Below are 20,427 nucleotides of genomic sequence, written 5' to 3'. Positions count from 1 at the left end.
TACTGTGTATGAATCTCTCTTGGCATCCAACAGGGTAAAAATGCATTTCATAGACCAATAATGAGGATTTCTTCAATAATTAATTATAAATCAATATCAGGACAGTATGCATGCCCTAACCTAATATATGAAATGAATGGACATTAGAAAACAATATAATGTAACTTTCTATGGATCCTCAGTACATATTTATGACAGGAAACCAAACTATTATTGTATTATTTCATCACTGGGGTATTTTAGTCTTAATACTGAACATACTGAATCATGTTTTTTCTCCTTATAACAAGAAAACGTTTCCTCTGGTAGGAGGAAAAGAAGGTAAGCCAGAATATTTTTTTTACTTGTCATTTTCAAAACCCATAAATTGTGCTCTCTATGGGTCATTTCATGTATTAACCTGTGCATGTTTATTTGTCAATACACAGTCCTTCGTTGCTCATCCAGAACACCTCGGGACATAATTAACAGACAGACGACTGCACTGATTGGTTGCATGTGCCCTTGTCCTGATCAATTAGTTAAGGTCTCTGAAGACCTAATTATTCCACTGAGAATCATTATCATTATCATTATCAGTCAATCATTTCACGAGACGAGACTCACAAGACTGCAGTTTTACATCACAGAATTGTGGAACATCTGGTCAGATATTACAATAGTTGTTTCAGTTCTTAAATGATAAATAAATAGTGTTGCCTACTAACGCCATTGACTGCTATTATTAAGCAAACACTTTCATCCACAGTGTCTCAATGACGGGCTCAGGATTTGAACCCGCCTTTATCAGGCAGTGATGGTACCACTGCTCCCCCACGCCCTGCAGTACTAACCACAAGTAATACTGCATACTGTTTACTTAAAATGCATAGCGTAAATATATATGCTATAACCAAAGACAACAATGGCTAGCATGTGGAAGCATGTAGTTGGCCAGCTTATCATAAGCAAAACTCAGGCCGAAAATCCTGGTCATTGCATTAGACTTATAGAAACTAACCTCCAACTTCTATCTGTCAGTAAAGTGCCAACATGGGAGATGCAGAGATGGAGTGCTTTGGCGCGGCGGCCTTATACCTCCGCAAGCCAGAGAGGGAGCGCATTGAGGCCCAGAACAGACCATTTGATGCGAAAACAGCCTTCTTTGTGACAGAAAAGGATGAGATGTACCTAAAAGGTGTTCTTGAGAAAAGAGAGGGCGGCAAAGCCACTGTTAAAACTCTCTGTGGGAAAGTGAGTAATATTAAACAATAATCAGAGAACAGTGTTTGCACAACTGAGATGTCACCACTTGTATGAGTTGTAATAAGTGGTAACTTTGTGATTCACATTTTCACAGACTCTCACTGTCAAGGAAGAAGAAATCTGTCCCATGAATCCTCCAAAGTTCGATAAAATTGAGGACATGGCCATGATGACCCACCTCAATGAACCAGCTGTGCTGTACAACCTCAAAGAGCGTTATGCAGCATGGATGATCTACGTATGTAAAATACAAATGGATAATGACATTTAAAATAAATAAATCAATAAATAAATCAATAAATAGAGTATAAATAGCTTCCATATGACATTGAATCCCGTTCTTTCTCACAGACCTACTCTGGGCTGTTCTGCGTCACTGTGAACCCCTACAAGTGGCTCCCAGTGTACGATGCTCAGGTTGTAGCAGCCTATAGGGGCAAGAAGAGAGTTGAAGCTCCACCCCACATCTTCTCCATCTCTGATAACGCCTATCAGTTCATGCTCCAAGGTAGAATATTGATATAAATATGACCTTAAAGAAATACAGCTTTTTGGGAAACCTTATTTGCTGTCTACCCCAGATAAGAAGATACATACCCTTGTTTTTGTGTGTGCAGTAATCCAGACGAGACCGTCAGCCTAGCTTAGCATAATTCACCAGTATTCACCATAATTCAAGTGGGATATACCAGTTAACCTATTGCACTGTTTTAGCTAACTGGTGTAATCCATTTAATTATGCTATGCCAGGCTAATTCTGGGGTAGACAGCAAATAAGATAATTTCCCAAAATGTTGGTGTGCAATAATATCAGAAAGTTTACAAAAAAGGAAAATATCAATATTTGCTCCCAAGTATAGTGGTAAAAGTGCTTCTGGAGCATATTTCAGAGGTCCATCTGTAATATGATGTACTGATCTGTGAAGCCTTTGTCAGCCTCTTTATTATACATGTGAATGATGATCGTTGAAAGAGATCTCTTTTCTTTTCCAGATCGTGAAAATCAGTCTATCCTGATCACGTATGAACTCTTCAACATTAACCTAATAACAGTGATACACATACACATAATTTACCTTTCAGCTACAGGAACATGTAATACTCCATCTTTTCCATCTGTTTATCCCCAGTGGAGAATCTGGTGCTGGGAAGACTGTCAACACCAAGCGTGTCATCCAGTACTTTGCAACAATTGCAGTGTCTGGAGGAGCAAAGAAAGCTGAGGCCACCCCTGGCAAAATGCAGGTGAGTAGGAGAAACATCAGATCAGATTTATATTCACTTTTTGGGAAACACCAGATTCACTAAATGACCTCACTTCTTCTCCAGGGGTCACTAGAGGATCAGATCATTGCAGCCAACCCTCTGCTGGAGGCCTATGGTAATGCCAAGACTGTGAGGAATGACAACTCCTCCCGTTTTGTAAGTATTTACAAGAATATCATATGAAATAATTTTTTAAATGATTTTTTCCATCTAAATATTTGTTTCATCACAAATCTGCAGGGTAAATTCATCAGAATCCATTTTGGCACAACTGGCAAACTGGCCTCTGCTGATATTGAGACATGTAAGTGGTCATCGTCTACTATTAAAAAAGTAAATATTCAATATAATTGAAGGAACCTAATAATATCCATGTCACAGATCTGCTGGAGAAATCAAGAGTGACATTCCAGCTGTCTGCTGAGAGGAGCTACCACATCTTCTACCAGCTCTGCACTGGACATAAGGCTGAGCTGATTGGTACGATATTAAGCAAATGGAAAGTTTTTACAAAACTAAAATATTGTATTAGAAACTATATCTATCTTGTTTTTGAATATTTTAGAAGCCCTTCTTATCACCACCAACCCATATGATTTTCCAATGGTCAGCCAAGGTGAAATTTCTGTGAAGAGTATCAATGATGTGGAAGAGCTCATAGCTACAGATGTAAGTATCTGAGTGTGTCATAACCAAACTCATAATTCTGCACTGAAGACATAACACTTTGTAAATAACTCAAGAAAAATATTTGTCCCCATAGACTGCTATTGATATCTTGGGTTTCACCTCTGAGGAGAAAATTAGCATCTACAAGCTGACAGGTGCTGTGATGCATCATGGGAACATGAAGTTCAAGCAGAAGCAGAGAGAAGAGCAGGCTGAGCCTGATGGCACTGAGGGTGAGGAAAAATATTAATTTCATGTTGGCTTCAATGTTAACAAGGGCCAACAGTATTTTAATGTGTCTTGAAATCGACTTCATTTAGAAGCTGATAAAATCGCCTATCTCATGGGCCTGAACTCAGCTGACATGCTGAAGGCTCTGTGTTACCCCAGAGTGAAGGTTGGAAATGAGTTTGTGACCAAAGGTCAAACTGTACCACAGGTTGGTGGCAAAAATAAGGCATGACATATTATATATGCTGTGTTGTACTATGCATTCATAATGTCGATTACTCCTGACAGGTAAACAATGCTGTCAGCGCTCTGTGTAAGTCAGTCTATGAGAAGATGTTCTTGTGGATGGTTGTCCGTATCAATGAGATGCTGGACACAAAGCAGCCAAGGCAATTCTTCATAGGTGTACTGGACATTGCTGGATTTGAGATCTTTGACGTGAGTAAATATCATAATGATACATTAACTTCAACTTATATATTAGGCGGTTCCTAAAAGCGGTTTGATTGTGTGTGTGTGTTTATTTTTGGACCTAATAGTTCAACAGCTTGGAACAGCTGTGCATCAACTTCACCAATGAGAAACTGCAACAGTTCTTCAACCACCACATGTTTGTGCTGGAGCAAGAGGAATACAAGAAAGAAGGAATTGACTGGGAGTTCATTGACTTTGGTATGGACCTGGCTGCCTGCATTGAGCTTATTGAGAAGGTAAGTATACTCACAAGGCTCACCCAAACTAATATATATGTGAATGGTCTACAGAAACACACAGACATCAGTCATCATATCTTAAAACTTGATCTTTTTAATAGCCAATGGGCATCTTCTCCATCCTTGAAGAGGAGTGCATGTTCCCCAAGGCCTCAGACACTACCTTCAAGAACAAGCTGTATGACCAGCATCTTGGCAAAACCAAATGCTTTGAGAAACCCAAACCCGTAAAGGGCAAACCAGAGGCCCACTTTTCCCTGGTGCACTATGCTGGCACTGTGGACTACAACATCAATGGCTGGCTGGACAAGAACAAGGACCCACTGAACGACTCGGTTGTGCAGCTGTACCAGAAGTCTTCAGTCAAACTGTTATGTCTTCTGTATGCATCACATGCCTCAGCTGAAGGTAAAAATCATTCTTAATTTCATTTTAGATGTACAGCAAGGCTCTGTGTACTTCTGGCTTTAAGTCAAACTGTACATGTTGGGTAGCAACAGTTTTGTAGGACAAGTTGTGAGATTCTTTTTGAGATGTACTCTGAGCAGTTAACATTCTGTTCATACTGTTCATTCTGTTCAATATATATATATAAATATATATAACTGCATGTAACTACAACCTACAATGGTTTAATAAGTAGAGAATCAATTACTGTAATATTTTGTCAGCTGATGGTGGTGGTGGTAAGAAAGCCGGCAAAAAGAAGGGTGGTTCTTTCCAGACGGTGTCTGCCTTGTTCAGGGTAAGTTACATATTAATAACTGATTAATACATATTTGTATTGGTTTTTTTGGTATTGACTGATTGGTCACAGCACCTTCTACTTTCTTAACTAAACTTGAAATCCTTTGCCTTTGTAGGAGAACCTGGGCAAGCTGATGACCAACCTGAGGAGCACCCATCCTCACTTTGTGCGCTGTTTGATTCCCAACGAGTCAAAGACTCCAGGTTTGAACCACTGAATTAAATTACTAATACAGTCTGCATACATGTCTGTTCTCATTTGAGTTATGAACAATTTACTCCTGATTTTAGGTCTTATGGAGAATTTCCTGGTCATCCACCAGCTCAGGTGTAATGGTGTGTTGGAGGGTATCAGAATCTGCAGAAAGGGCTTCCCCAGCAGAATCCTCTATGGTGACTTCAAGCAGCGGTATCATCATAAGACATAGATCTTAATTTAAATTTTACCACGTGTTGCTACAGCTGAAAGCAAAACTTATCTTAGAATCTATTTCAGTTCATCTTTTCGTTCATTACATGTGATTTAGATACAAAGTATTGAATGCCAGTGTCATCCCGGAGGGTCAATTCATTGATAACAAAAAGGCTTCAGAGAAACTCTTGGGCTCCATTGATGTTGACCACACTCAGTACAAGTTTGGACACACAAAGGTAATTCACAGTTGTGCATGAGTGCAGATACTATCACAACACTAGATCACTTTCAACCGGTATCTGGCTTTTTTGCTCTCAATACCCTGACCTAGGCCAAATTAATCATGATCTTGAATTATTGGAAAACAAACATGCCATGTGTTATTATGGTGTGGCATTATACTGTAATCTGTCCTTTTCCAGGTGTTCTTTAAAGCTGGTCTTTTGGGTCTACTTGAGGAGATGCGAGATGAGAAGCTGGCAATCCTAGTCACAATGACTCAGGCTCTCTGTCGTGGCTTCCTAATGAGGAAAGAGTTTGTCAAGATGATGGAAAGGAGGTAAAAAAATATAAAATTAGGATGACTAAGATCAACGCAAAGAATAAAGACACTCAAGATGATTTCATTTGGTTAAAACATTAAAGGCTTCTTTATTCTTATAGAGAGGCTATCTATAGTATACAGTACAACATCCGCTCATTCATGAATGTGAAAACCTGGCCATGGATGAAGCTGTACTTCAAGATCAAGCCTCTTCTGAAGAGTGCTGAAACTGAGAAAGAAATGGCAGCAATGAAGGAGAACTATGAGAAAATGAAAGTGGACCTCGAAAAAGCCTTGTCCAAGAAGAAGGAACTTGAAGAGAAGATGGTCACTCTACTGCAAGAAAAAAATGATCTGCAATTGGCAGTGGCAGCTGTGAGTTGATATTTCACAAATTTCAGATAAATGGTTGAAAACTTTTGAGATAAGGATTATGTTTTTCATTTCTATATTTTTTGGTTTATTTCATTATAGGAAACTGAGAGCCTCTCAGATGCTGAGGAGAGATGTGAGGGTCTCATTAAGAGCAAAATCCAGCTGGAGGCCAAACTCAAAGAGACGACTGAGAGGCTGGAGGATGAGGAGGAGATCAATGCTGAGCTGACTGCCAAGAAGAGGAAACTGGAGGATGAGTGCTCTGAGCTGAAGAAAGACATTGATGACTTGGAGCTCACCCTGGCTAAAGTGGAGAAGGAGAAACATGCTACAGAAAACAAGGTTTGCATTTCATTTGCTCCATAAATTCAGTTTCACTAAGCAGCATTGGTTTCACCAGATTCACTAGATTTAGTTCTAATTTACATTATTACATCCTTTCAAAGGTTAAAAACCTTACTGAGGAGATGGCCTCTCAAGATGAAGCCATTGCTAAATTAACTAAGGAAAAGAAAGCCCTCCAAGAGGCACACCAGCAGACTCTGGATGATCTCCAAGCAGAGGAAGACAAAGTCAACACTCTGACCAAAGCAAAGAGCAAACTTGAACAACAAGTGGATGATGTGAGTATATCAAAGAAGAGCTTTTCTGAAGTATAATAATAACTCTGATCATTGACTTTATTTATTTTCAAAACCTAGCTGGAAGGGTCATTGGAGCAAGAAAAGAAGCTTCGAATGGATCTTGAAAGAGCCAAGAGAAAGCTTGAGGGTGACCTGAAACTGGCCCAGGAATCCATAATGGATCTGGAGAATGACAAGCAGCAGTCTGAAGAAAAGATCAAGAAGTAAGACACCTTTTAAATCCCCAGTTAATACAAATGTTAAATATACTTATTATTGATGCAATCGAATACAAATACATTCAAGGTGTTTGATACATAACATCTCTACGGAATTGTTCACACAGGAAAGACTTTGAAATTAGTCAACTTCTTGGGAGGGTTGAAGATGAACAGACACTGGGAGTTCAGCTTCAGAAAAAGATTAAGGAACTCCAGGTGCTACATTAATTCTGAATGCGTTGGGCATTTAGCTGGATGTGCTAATTAATGAAACATTTAGAATTACAAAACCCTTTCTTTCAGGCTCGCATTGAAGAACTGGAGGAAGAAATTGAAGCTGAACGTGCTGCTCGGGCTAAAGTTGAGAAGCAGAGAGCTGATCTCTCCAGGGAACTTGAGGAGATCAGTGAGAGGCTTGAGGAGGCTGGTGGGGCCACTTCTGCTCAGATTGAGATGAACAAGAAGCGTGAGGCAGAGTTCCAGAAGCTGCGTCGTGATCTTGAAGAGTCCACCCTGCAGCATGAAGCTACTGCTGCCGCTCTCCGCAAAAAGCAGGCTGACAGTGTGGCTGAGCTGGGTGAGCAGATCGACAATCTTCAGCGTGTCAAGCAGAAGCTGGAGAAGGAGAAGAGTGAATACAAAATGGAGATTGATGACCTCTCCAGCAATATGGAGGCCATTGCCAAATCCAAGGTAAATGATTTTTTGAAGATCTAAAAATGTAAAGTTGAAAAGATTCTGTCATCATGACAACGACAATCAAATGAAGGAGGTTGATACTGTTTCTGTCAGGCAAACCTTGAGAAGATGTGTAGAACTTTGGAGGACCAACTCAGTGAAATAAAAACCAAGAATGAAGAAAATGTACGTCACTTAAATGATTTAAGTGTACAAAAAGCAAGACTTCAAACCGAAAATGGTATGTTATGTAAATGTACTTGAAAATTACTTGAAGAGTTTTCTCTATTCTGTTCCATTTCAATGCAGTTTTTAATGAGATTACCCAAACAGTGACGTTTCTGACGAAGAGCATACAGCTCAAAACGTCACTGATTAGGGAATCTCATTAAAATGGCACTGAAAGGGACCTTTAGAGTGCACAGTGTTATATACTTTTTTTTGTTGCAATGCCTTGGGCCCAGCACCTGCACTTTCTAGTGACAATTCTCAGTATTTTCTATTATCATCACATTTCTTCACATAACATCACATATTACATGTAGGTGAGATGGGCCGCCAACTCGAGGAGAGAGAGTCCCTTGTCTCTCAGCTGACTAGAAGCAAGCAAGCTTACACTCAGCAGATTGAGGAGCTGAAAAGACAAATGGAGGAGGAAGTCAAGGCAAGTTTAGCTAATTCTTAAATATGCTCATCCTTAAAATGTTTTTTGGTAGATTAATATTTTTTAAATATTTTCTGAAGGCCAAGAACGCCCTGGCTCATGCTGTCCAATCAGCTCGTCATGACTGTGACCTGCTCAGAGAGCAGTTTGAGGAGGAGCAGGAGGCCAAGGCTGAGCTGCAGCGTGGAATGTCCAAGGCCAACAGCGAGGTGGCTCAGTGGAGGACCAAATATGAAACTGATGCCATCCAACGCACTGAGGAGCTGGAGGAGTCCAAGTATGATGACGTTGAATAAAATACTATTGAGTTATTTTAGAAATTGTTATATGATAACAGATGATGTTTCTGAATTGTTTCCAGGAAAAAGCTTGCCCAGCGTCTCCAAGATGCTGAAGAATCCATTGAGGCTGTGAACGCCAAGTGTGCCTCTCTGGAGAAGACCAAGCAGAGACTCCTAGGTGAAGTGGAGGACCTCATGATTGATGTAGAGAGAGCAAACGCACTGGCTGCCAACCTTGACAAGAAACAGAGAAACTTTGACAAGGTAAAAATACCAAGCATTGGATATTACATGATTCTAGTGCCATAATTTGCCAATCAATATATCCATGAATCTATTTGTAATGAAAATTTACATTGTCTTATTGCACATTTAGGTGCTGGCAGAATGGAAGCAGAAGTATGAGGAGGGCCAGGCTGAGCTGGAAGGTGCTCAGAAAGAGGCTCGCTCTCTCAGTACTGAGCTCTTCAAGATGAAGAACTCCTATGAAGAGACTCTGGATCACCTGGAGACCCTGAAGAGGGAGAACAAGAACCTGCAACGTAAGCATCTTTGAGCATACTCAATCTATATAAATGAGACATTGAAGTCACCAAGTACTCCCATATTGAATCTTTCTGATTTTCATCACAGAGGAAATATCAGACTTGACTGAGCAACTGGGTGAGACAGGAAAAAACATCCATGAGCTGGAAAAGTCCAAGAAGACAATAGAAGCAGAAAAATGTGAAATCCACACTGCACTTGAAGAGGCAGAGGTGAGAACATTGTGATGTTTGAATGATGAAAATATGTTGATGGTGACTAGCTCTATTAACTTTTATCCTGAATTTCAAAAACTCAGGCAACTCTTGAGCATGAGGAGTCCAAGATTCTTCGTGTCCAACTGGAGCTCACACAGGTCAAGGGTGAGATTGACAGGAAGCTGGCTGAGAAGGATGAGGAGATTGAGCAGATCAAGAGGAACAGCCAGAGGGTGATTGACACCATGCAGAGCACTCTAGATTCTGAAATCAGGAGCAGAAACGATGCCCTGAGAATCAAGAAGAAGATGGAGGGAGACCTCAATGAGATGGAGATTCAGCTCAGCCATGCCAATCGCCAGGCAGCTGAAGCTCAGAAACAGCTGAGGAATGTTCAGGGACAGCTCAAGGTATTTAAATGTATCATTCACATTTTTTCTTTGAGGTTCTTTAATTACAATAAGAAATAACACTAATTGCAATATCAGGATGCCCAACTGCACCTTGATGAAGCTCTCAGAGGACAAGAGGATATGAGAGAGCAGGTTGCCATGGTGGAGCGCAGGAACACCCTAATGCTGGCTGAGATTGAGGAGCTGAGAGCTGCCCTGGAGCAGACAGAGAGAAGCCGCAAAGTGGCTGAGCAGGAGCTGGTGGATGCCAGTGAGCGTGTAACGCTGCTCCACTCCCAGGTGAGAGCATCCCACCACATTTTTTTATCAAATAACTATATGTATTTTAGTCATACAATATTATTTAGTTCATTTTATTTATGTTTAAACAGTAATACTAGCCTGGCGGGCCATTCTATATCATTGAAATGTATAGTCTGGAATCGAACCATTCACCTCGCTTAATCCAAGGGGCGGGCAGAGAATTGTCTTTCAAACTGCCTAGGCATGCAATAGGCCAGCGCTACGACCATATCCGTATCCAGTCGGCAAAACGGCAAATACATCCTTCTTCGAAAGGAATGACTTAAGTGCATTGTGTTGCTCAACTTTCAAAGAAAAGCACAAGTCCAACTCCCCCAAAGTTGACGCCAACGCCGATTCAAACAACCGCTCTTCGTTCGCCATAGCCACCTTCCTTGTTGTTCACCGTCACAGGACTGTCGTTATCCTGTTAAGCCCGCCTTAAGACTCTCTAACAAAATAGAGCGCTGTGATTGGATGAATTCCACGGCGTCAGCCAATAGAAATCCCTATGGTTTGATACTAGACGTATAGGCTGAGCAAATTAATTTGCCGCCGCTAGGGTGCGTCTAGATTGCTAGGCTACAGTAATACATATACACTACATACATATATCTGGCAAAACTTAATAAAATAAAGGCACAGCAACGAGAAATGTAACGATTTATATTATAGATAATCATTCTTCCACCAAGAAATCTATAAGAATGGTTGCTAATCAACGTCAAGACGTTGTCGTAGCAAAATGATATAGAACGAAATGCGGTCAAGGTGTATGTTTGGCTCATTATACAACGGAATCAAACACGATTCAGCCAATCGTAATTAGGACCGTAACTATCCATTATAGAAAATGTAACATTTATCAACAAATTGCAAAAGCAAAGACTTATACTGACGCCTATTTGTATTTAAACAGAACACTAGTCTTATCAATACCAAGAAAAAGCTGGAGGCTGATCTAGTTCAAATCCAAGGGGAGGTAGAAGACACGGTCCAAGAAGCCAGGAATGCAGAGGAAAAGGCCAAGAAAGCCATAACGGATGTGAGTCCATTTTACTCAATTCTTCCAATTATTATACTGTAAGTCACGAGTGAATGTAGCATATGAATTCACCTAAACATTTTGCCCAGCCTGTGCAAAAGAATGCAATGTCAAATGTAAAACAAAATTAGGCTGCCATGATGGCTGAGGAACTGAAAAAGGAGCAGGACACCAGCGCTCACCTGGAGAGGATGAAGAAGAACCTGGAGGTCACAGTCAAAGACCTGCAGCATCGCCTGGATGAGGCTGAGAATCTGGCCATGAAGGGTGGCAAGAAACAGATCCAGAAACTGGAGTCAAGGGTACTACATCCCAAGCAAATATTGGCCCATGACTGCTTGATTGGGGTTTGATACTTACTATGGAATGCTAATGGAATCATACTATCTCTTTTCAAGGTGCGTGAGCTGGAGACTGAATTTGAGGCTGAACAGAGACGTGGCGCTGATGCTATTAAAGGTGTCCGCAAATATGAGAGGAGAGTGAAGGAGCTCACATATCAGGTCTGGCATACTTCTATGCAAACATTTTCAATAAATGAATTTGTCATAATATTATGGTCACAACTAACTACAAAGCAATGCATATTTCCACAGACTGAAGAAGACAAGAAGAATGTAACCAGGCTTCAGGATCTGGTAGATAAGCTACAGCTGAAAGTGAAGGCCTACAAGAGACAGGCTGAGGAAGCTGTGAGTATATTTCAGATAAACATTCCTTGACAAACTACTTACCACACTATGAAAGATTATTTCACATATTAGTGTAAATGTAATTATTACACCACACACTATCACCACATTGAGCTTTCTGGGGGTGTTGTGGGCTTAATTCACTGAAACATCCATTAAGGAACATGCTCTTTGATAACCCCAGTTAAACGCTCTTGAAGGCTGTTCTGTTAGTGATGTTTTTTGTCCACAAAGGTTGATGTTTGTGATTTTGTTTTTGATGATAAATAGGCTTGGTTGTTGATTGGCCGATGTGCGTTATCACCAACCTATAGGAATTTAACATCTCTGCTGTGTATTTGAAATAACCAATAATGTTGCTTTTGTAAATACAATCACATGTCGATCAATTGCTTTTAAGAATTTACCAAAAACATTCTTTTGCAACTTTTCTATTTCCTGTTCCTACAGGAAGAACAAGCCAACACTCACCTGTCCAGACACAGGAAGGTGCAGCATGAGCTTGAGGAGGCTCAGGAACGTGCTGACATTGCTGAGTCCCAGGTCAACAAGCTGAGGGCCAAGAGTCGTGATCTTGGCAGGGTAAGATACAAAGATTTTTCTGTTAGTTTAGGTATACATTAACAAATGTTTTTTGATGCAAGCATTTTCTTCATCACCTAGTGTGTTTATTGTTCTTATTCTTTTTCTTCGCTTCTTCTGCAGGGCAAGGAGGCAGAAGAATGAAGACCGAAATTGACTATTAATGTCACACCTGGACAAGTACTCATAATATGATGATCTTGTGAATGGTCTGAATCAATAAAGTAGTTAGATGTTTCTGCAATCTTTGTGTTTGATTATTATTTATCTGTCCCATGAGTAGCTAGCTTAATTTGTAGCCAATATAGACCTCTAGATAGGCCTTGCACTGTAGATAGGCCTACTATTTTTGTCCCAGATAGGCCTATAGGCTAAATATGTAATGAAGATTACACACACACACACACACACACACACGTACACACACAAACACAGTTAACTTATTATAATCAAGGTTGATTTAAGCTCATTCTCATTGGACCTATACATGTTGAACATTTTTTCCAGTCAGTATATATATCTATGCCTTTGCAAGTTGATTGCTGCATGTGGTCGGTATGGGTAAGCACCACCAGCGGGCAGCATTGTGCATGCTCCATCTTTATCTATTCAAATGGTCCCTGGTTGCTGTCACCGCAGTGGTCTTTGGTGTGAGATGCCGCAGTTGTCAGGGCAATGGCGTTTTATCAACTCACTGATACGGGGCATGTAAATACGGAAACTGCTTCGTTTTTAAATAGCCTACGTTTTAAAACTGAAGGGAGAATAATGATATGATGCTGGCATCATGCAGAATGTTTAACAGAAAGCAAGTGCATGGGTTGTGGACATCGGAAGACAACTAAACACAACGTAAATAAGAAGCGGTCATCTCCATCACTTCACTGCAAAGGCGATATCGCATACGGTGTGTATTTTATTTAGGCTACGTCCGTATTTTTGTGATGAACATTTATCACATTGAATTGTGCAACGGAAAACGGCGTTTTCGAACAATTCGACTCACAGGAATGAGATCATCTGTCTTGGATAGCTGTATGATAATCGTGTGCTGTCATGCGTAAACTTTTTGCGAGCTGGCTAACAACAACATTGGTTAACAGCAGCGTTATCGTCTGGAATGTTTTAATCACGCGACCTCTCAAGTAGCGTTGCAGTCATTGCAAATGATATATGACCTGGGGCTAGCATAGCCTCGGGTAACTGTTTTTGGTGAAAATCCCCTTTTCTACGCGAGACCAAATGATGGAAGCACATGAAAGTGTCGAAGAGGAGCCGGAGGGGTCACCGCCAATTCTGCGACCCGTGTCCCGTGAGCGTGTCCCGCTGCAGAAAAGCAGTGTGTGTTCGCGGTCTTACTTTATGGTCGTCATGGTCTTTTTCCACGTCTACATCATTAATGTCATAGCACTGCTGTTCTACGTCCACTACAATAACGGCTCATCGAGAAAAGAGTTCTCCAGTAGCACGCAACATAAACACAACGATTTTGATAGACCTGAATCTCATGAGAAATTCGCACGTACTATGCATCTTCCTCGCATCGAGGGAATTCGGGTAGGCTACATTTTTTGAAGTCTGCAACACTTTTAAAGATATAATTCGTTTTGCAGGCGGTGCATGGTTACATGGTTACTCGTTGAAACGGTTTTGGATTAACGTTACATATTTAGAAACGATCATACAGTATGAAATATTAGTTAGCTAGTTATTGTACCGTTGCTACCTTGTCAATGAAACCTCTGTCCTGCAGGTGGGGCATGTGCAGAAGATCTCTCTTCTTAATAAAGTACACGAGATGAGGACACTCAGCTTGAAACCTCTGTTGTTTGGTAAATATTTAGTCAGGTTCCACTCAGCATGCTCCTTGTACTGTATGCTGATATATCTGTTGGACTCTGACTCACCACAAGTTTGGTCGGTTCAGTGGTTGGAGGGATTCTCCATTGCCTTCCAAGAAAATTAAGATTACCTTAAAAGCTATATGGTTAAATATTTTATGTGAACCCTCAATGAACTTAGTTGGGCTGGGGGTATTCTCAGTCAAAGCAGTATGTTAAGCAGGATGATAAGGACCAATCTCAGATTGATTTAGACTTATCTTTATGTGTGACAAACTTGAATGATATTAATTAGTTTAGGCCCCATTATGAGACTTGCATTAGTAGTGGCCTACACAGGACCTATGTTTCTATCAAGCCTTCTAAACAGATAACAATAGAATTCCTACCTTCCTATCCTAACCTGTCACACCAATTAATATTGGGTAAAATTTGAAAGCTGAAGAAAATTAACTTCTAGAGCATGTTTTAACCATTAAGCCAGCCTTGGTGATCTGACTGTGCAGTTCTAAACCATGGGCAAGTGAACCAGGCTTATGGTGTTTTGAGCAGTGGTACGGGCAAATTGTTTAGCTAGAACGCTATAACTACCAGTAGCTAAAAGCCAAGAGCTTTGGCATGCAAGAACCAACAACAACATAGTTAGCATTGGCAAAAATATAGCTTCCAAACTTGTATTTGTATTACATATTGGGTGAAGTCATGGTTTACAGGGTACAGTCTTAATCTTTCACATTGACAGATAAACTTATGTCTTCTTCAACAAAGGAGTGGACATCATCAGACGTATATCGTATATCCTCAGACCCATGTCTAGATATCCATGTATCTGCTTGCTTCATACCCTTACATTATGTTCTTGCTTATGCTGTGTATAGCCTACTTTTGGTCTGCCTTAAATGTCTGTCTGGGGGGTTTGTATGTGCTTGTCTGGCTGTTTGTGTGTGTGTGAGTGTGTGAATGTTTGTGTGTATGTATGTGCATGTCTGCGTGTGTGTGTGTGTCTGTATGTGTGTTTTGTCGATTCGTGTGTGTGGCTGTGTGGCTGCAGAGGTCCCTGGTTTCCTGTCGGATGAGGAGTGTCGCGTGGTCATCCAGCTGGCCCGGCTGAAGGGTCTGATGGAGAGTCAGGTGATGGTCCCAGAGGGGCAGGAGGATCTGGCTGAGCAGCTCAACCTCAGCCCAGAGGAGATCTTCAACCTGCTGGACCTCAACCAGGACAACCAGTTACAGCCGCAGGAGGTGTGTGTGTGTGTGCGTGTGTGCGTGTGAGTGTTTGTGGTGACCCACTTGTCTGTGAGTTTTTGTGTATTTGCAAATGGCCTATGTTAGCTGTGTCGCTCATAGTATCTGTGTATGTCTGTTAGTCACAGACCACAGGCAGTAGACAAGTGTTGCTGTGTAATTTCTGTCGATGCTTGCAGATTCTGACACATTCCCGCGTTCGAGATGGGATCTGGTTGACTCCAGAGAACCTGCGGGAGATTTACGCAGGTTTGCACGCAGACGCAGATGGAAATGGTGAGACTCGCCAAAGTTGAATTTTTAGTTGAATTTACCATAACATTGACAAGGAATTTAAATAATTACTGTTGCTGTCATTGTTCTTATTCACAATCAGTAACGCCAAATGGAGATGTGTTTATTCACTATGTGGAACCATGAAAATCATTGCCCCCAGGTCTGCTGAGCCTGGAGGAATTCCGTGCGCTAAGTGGCGATGCGTTCCAGCGCTTTCTGAAGAGACGTGGCCTAAAGCGCAGTCAGATGGTTAGAAACAGCAGGCACACCTGGCTCTACCAAGGACAGGGCGCCCACCAGGTGCTCCAAGAGCTCAGGAAGAGGTACGCTGCACTGCAGCCTGTACAACACGCGTCTCCCCCACTCTTGGCTTACTCTGGGCCTGTTTATCAACTTGTGTGGAAAAAATCCTCATCACTAGTTAAGGCCCAAGGAATACTTTGATGGATGCGGCCTACACACTGAATAGATGACGCAAAATTCGTCATACGTTCTGTCCATACGGCCTTTTCATACTGCAGCCATATTTTGTGTCCATACTGATGTCCATACTGTGTACTGTACCAGCTGAGGACCTTTTCGCATACCTGGGGGGGGGCATAGCATGCTTCTAACCAATTGCAAAGCGGTTCCTTGTGGTGGTAAGGTTTTATACATAACAATCTGGATACAGGGGAGATAATGTTGTTACATATTTAGGTCTATTGTTTTGTACAGTTTGAATGGGATAGTTCCAGGAAGAAACTGTTCAACAGTTAGCATGAATATGTCTCAAGATGACTTTGTCTGGGACATCTCAGATAGAATATGTTTTGTTCAGATGCAAATTTGGTTGCTGTACACTCAAACAAACAAAATTCTCAGGGGAAATGCACCAGGGTTCAACACAAGCCCTCCTTTTAAATAACTGGGTATAAGAATACAAGAACCACTGTATCTCACTACTTCAGCTGAACTTTTTCTCTTTCGACCCCCTCCACCACCATCGCCGTTCTCTACCCCGGGGCCGGTGTGGCAGGGTGACCCTCCTGACCCGTCTGCCCTCAGAGCTGGTGGAGCTGAGCGAGCCCCTTCAGGTGGTGCGCTATGAGCAGGGCGGCCATTACCACGGGCATCACGACAGCGGGCCTGTGTACCCAGAGACCATATGCACACACACGCGACTGGCCGCTAACTCCTCCTCGCCCTTCGAGACCTCCTGCAGGTCAGGCGGCCTCATGCCAGTTCAGTAGAATCTATAGAGCTGTAGCGGTTACGTCACAACCACTTCATATCTATTAGTTATCAGTTTCATCAATTAAATGAGATCATTTTATATTAGTTGTATCTTCACTTAAAATGGAATTATTGTATCAATGTTACATACTTATTTGTAATGCTAGAAATTGTTCTGTAGGATTTCCAGTAGTTCTCTTGCATTAGTAAAAAGTTCTGTCTGTTCTGTAGGACTTCCAGTAGTTCTCTTGCATTAGTAAATAGTTCTGTTATTTTATCTTTGGTATTTTCTTTGGTGTTTTTTGTGTGCATAAGGTACATCACAGTGCTCTTCTACCTGAACTCAGTAGAGGGTGGTGGAGAAACTACATTTCCTGTAGCCGACAACAGGACCTATGAAGAACTGGTGAGCCTCGCCTCTCTTTGTTTACATGATTCTGTGTGCATCATTTGATTTGCTAATAAAATAATATATGGATTTAATTGTTTATGTGTGTGTGTGTGTGTGTTTCAGTCGCTGATCCAAAATGATGTGGATCTCTTGGACACAAGGAAGAACTGTGACAAGGGAAACCTAAGAGTGAAACCTACCAAAGGCACAGCAGTCTTCTGGTACAACTACCTGTCTGATGGAAGAGGTACAGTACGCCTGGCACACGCACAGCTCAACACTTTCATGCATAGACACATTCACCCAGCCACAAACACATGCATACATACATACACACACACACACACACACACACACTCATAGATGTACATACAGTATGCACATGTACATATGCACATGCACATATAACCCAACCCATTGCCATCATGCAATTACACTTTCACCCTGCCACACATATACACATACACACACACACACACGCATACACATGCACAAAGACAGTCTTTTGTAATTTAGCTCATATGGAGGTATATTTGACCCTATGAAGTTAAAGTTTAATGGTGAGGTTTGAAATGTAAGTTCCTGTCCTCTTGTGGTCTGTGCTACAGGCTGGGTTGGCGAGCAGGATGAGTACTCTCTGCATGGAGGCTGTGTGGTGACCAGTGGCACTAAGTGGGTCGCCAACAACTGGATCAACGTGGACCCGGACTACCACAGGCAGGCCCGCTACCAGGAGTTAGTGTCCCAGCAGCAGGGACAGGGGGCACCCGACGAGCCCTCAGACGCCAGCTCCCCTCGCCACATGGAGTCCCATGTGGAGTTATAGCTCACAGACCAAAAGTACTCCTGACACAGCTGACACACCTATGCACACACACGCACACACACTCTTACCTGCTTACTTGCTTATCTTGTACACACAACTTCACTGGTCTGAAAAAAAAAAGCTTTATCCAGCCAACCCTGTCATATCTATGCTAAATATGCACTGACATTTTTTATAGCTAATTTATTTAAATTATCTAAAAGAGTTGATGTTCAGCACAATAGCAGGGCAATTTAACAGGGTGAATAAGATTGCGCAGGTCCAGATGACTATTAAGATATACACTCAGACAGGATGCTGGTATCACCCTGGTGTGATATGTCTCAATCATCAACTGGCTGTGTTATCCTCTAATAATACATCTTCTAGTAACAAATCAATGTTTTCACAAAGGATGTTCATGATGAACATCTTCCATGTTTTAACACTGACTGACCAGCTTCTGCTGTAGTCCATGAGAATTCAATAACTAGATGTGTGATGGTCACTTGTGGCAATGGTCTGAGAGTTCAGTGGTCTGCTGTTTCGAAATATTTCACAGAACCATGCTAGTGTAGTGAATGATACTAGGCAGTTTGTAACATCCTTTTCTGCCCCCTGCCTCTCCCTGCACCCATAGCAAAAGCATGACCCTGGTGACGTACCTGTAGCCATTACAGATCTAACTTCCTTTGTGTGTGACAACTTAGCCAAAAATCCTGCCTGCTGTGTGTGCAGATTTAGGACCAGTTGCTGAAGTTTCCCTTGTGTTTGAATGTTAAATTACATGTGTTTGTTTGAAAAACATTGAAGTATTTTTCCACCTGAAGCACTTTAGATGTTTTTAAGGCTTTTGTTGTGGACTACTGAGTTTATAAATGCCTTGTCCATCCCCTGGGGGGCTTTCTGTTTCACCGGAACATGTATGAGATGAATTCAGGGACGATTTTAGGCAGCAGTTTATTGATGTCAAAGAGAGTTGGTTTTGCTTCATGTGAACCTATATTCATGCTTGGTTGATCTTGATTCTTGATACTTTTATACACTGAAAAGCTGTACCCATGCGCGTTTTGCACTTATTCTAGAATCTATTCTAGATGTATTGTAAGTTGTTTGGGATTTGGGGGTTTGTAGAGACTAACAAGGAGGCTACACAAGGCACGTAACTGAAGCATTCCGTTCGCCTAGCGTCTGCTGCAACAGTTAACTTCCACTATAATCAACTGGCTACACCAGACGTGATAGCGGTGCATATGTTCAAAAAAAGTTAAAGAAATCTTCTTAAACTATTTTGATATTACGTGAACAGAGCGCTTCGGTTGCAGACCCGGTGTAGCCCGGGCCTAATTCTTTGACCCCCGTGTTAAGCAGCCGTATATGTCTAGTTTTTTAAAGGGATACTTTTTCCAAAATATGCAGTTCTCATACACCAGTGGTATTCAAACCTTTCTTTTCTGGCAGAGCCTCCCATTAAAGTACACAAACTAGTTCTAGGATTTTTTGCATCTGGACTTAGAAATAGGCAATTGGTGCATGACATCCCCATAGTTCATGTTTTCCTCATAAATTCCCTCACACATTTCATTTGTATAAAATAAGTTGTGCTAAACCATCTGCTCTCCTTACGCACCAATGTTTGACTATCATGGCCTTAGACTAAACAAAGCATGTGAGAAATGTTATTTGCACCTCCTATGTATTTGATGCTGTAGTTCAGGTTTTAATTCACTTTTTTGCTTCCACACGTATACAGTCAGTTTGATTCAGTGTATGTCAAGGTTATTTGTAATGAACAACTGTGTATATTGCACTGGATCACTTTTCATTTTTCAAAATAGCACCACAAAGAAAAGTGATCACTCCCTGCATCTCTAGCCTCTCAGGTTTCTTCTTGTTCCATTAAAAGCCATTTAAAAATAAACAAAAAAAACTCTAAACTACATATGATTTCTGATTTATTTATAACAGTAGCACAACAAATATGTCTTACAATACCAGATAAGTTTTAGAATTTACTAAAACTTCTGTAAGATTGTTATCAGAGGTTCTAACTACCATTCCATGGGAAGGGCGTAAACAACCTCAGTGGTCAGATATCATCCCTACCAACAACTCTTGATGAATTAATAATAATAATAATAATAATAATTATATAATAATAATTATATAATTTACACAAAAACAATTTCAATGATCAAAAAATATACTACATGATCAACTAATTA

At 41.1% G+C, this 20,427-nt stretch overlaps 2 protein-coding genes across 3 annotated transcripts; both read left to right on the top strand.

Annotated features, from left to right (window-relative positions):
* The first annotated feature begins 290 nt into the window (after positions 1-290).
* On the top strand, positions 291-12,673 carry LOC121706471 (myosin heavy chain, fast skeletal muscle-like). Of its 2 annotated transcripts, XM_042088241.1 has the most exons (40): positions 291-321; positions 1,021-1,233; positions 1,340-1,483; positions 1,597-1,753; positions 2,239-2,266; positions 2,376-2,490; positions 2,575-2,667; positions 2,752-2,815; positions 2,893-2,991; positions 3,077-3,180; positions 3,275-3,413; positions 3,501-3,619; positions 3,700-3,849; positions 3,951-4,121; positions 4,226-4,532; positions 4,796-4,869; positions 4,988-5,075; positions 5,163-5,280; positions 5,399-5,522; positions 5,709-5,845; positions 5,950-6,205; positions 6,305-6,547; positions 6,652-6,828; positions 6,907-7,052; positions 7,175-7,265; positions 7,353-7,742; positions 7,842-7,968; positions 8,273-8,391; positions 8,472-8,668; positions 8,753-8,936; positions 9,049-9,214; positions 9,306-9,430; positions 9,517-9,825; positions 9,904-10,107; positions 11,030-11,155; positions 11,287-11,457; positions 11,554-11,658; positions 11,752-11,847; positions 12,298-12,429; positions 12,553-12,673. In XM_042088241.1, the coding sequence occupies exons 2-40, from the start codon at positions 1,033-1,035 to the stop codon at positions 12,571-12,573; spliced, it is 5,817 nt and encodes a 1,938-aa protein (XP_041944175.1). In that variant the 5' UTR covers positions 291-321; positions 1,021-1,032; the 3' UTR covers positions 12,574-12,673. The 2 variants fall into 2 exon arrangements, with proteins under 2 accessions (XP_041944175.1, XP_041944174.1); XM_042088240.1 differs by having other exon boundaries at positions 11,554-11,847.
* Positions 12,674-13,057: 384 nt separating this feature from the next.
* On the top strand, positions 13,058-20,142 carry p4htmb (prolyl 4-hydroxylase, transmembrane b). The gene is made up of 9 exons (XM_042088312.1): positions 13,058-13,986; positions 14,183-14,261; positions 15,322-15,512; positions 15,695-15,791; positions 15,952-16,114; positions 16,810-16,995; positions 17,322-17,412; positions 17,521-17,644; positions 18,006-20,142. Exons 1-9 carry the CDS (start codon positions 13,672-13,674, stop codon positions 18,221-18,223), a joined length of 1,464 nt encoding a protein of 487 aa, XP_041944246.1. The 5' UTR covers positions 13,058-13,671; the 3' UTR covers positions 18,224-20,142.
* Positions 20,143-20,427: the final 285 nt, after the last annotated feature.

This window comes from Alosa sapidissima, chromosome 4 (genome assembly GCF_018492685.1).
Source record: "Alosa sapidissima isolate fAloSap1 chromosome 4, fAloSap1.pri, whole genome shotgun sequence".
NCBI classification, from domain to species: Eukaryota; Metazoa; Chordata; class Actinopteri; order Clupeiformes; family Clupeidae; genus Alosa; species Alosa sapidissima.
Note: the sequence above shows the minus strand (reverse complement) of the source record. Positions and strands in the feature narration are given on the sequence as shown.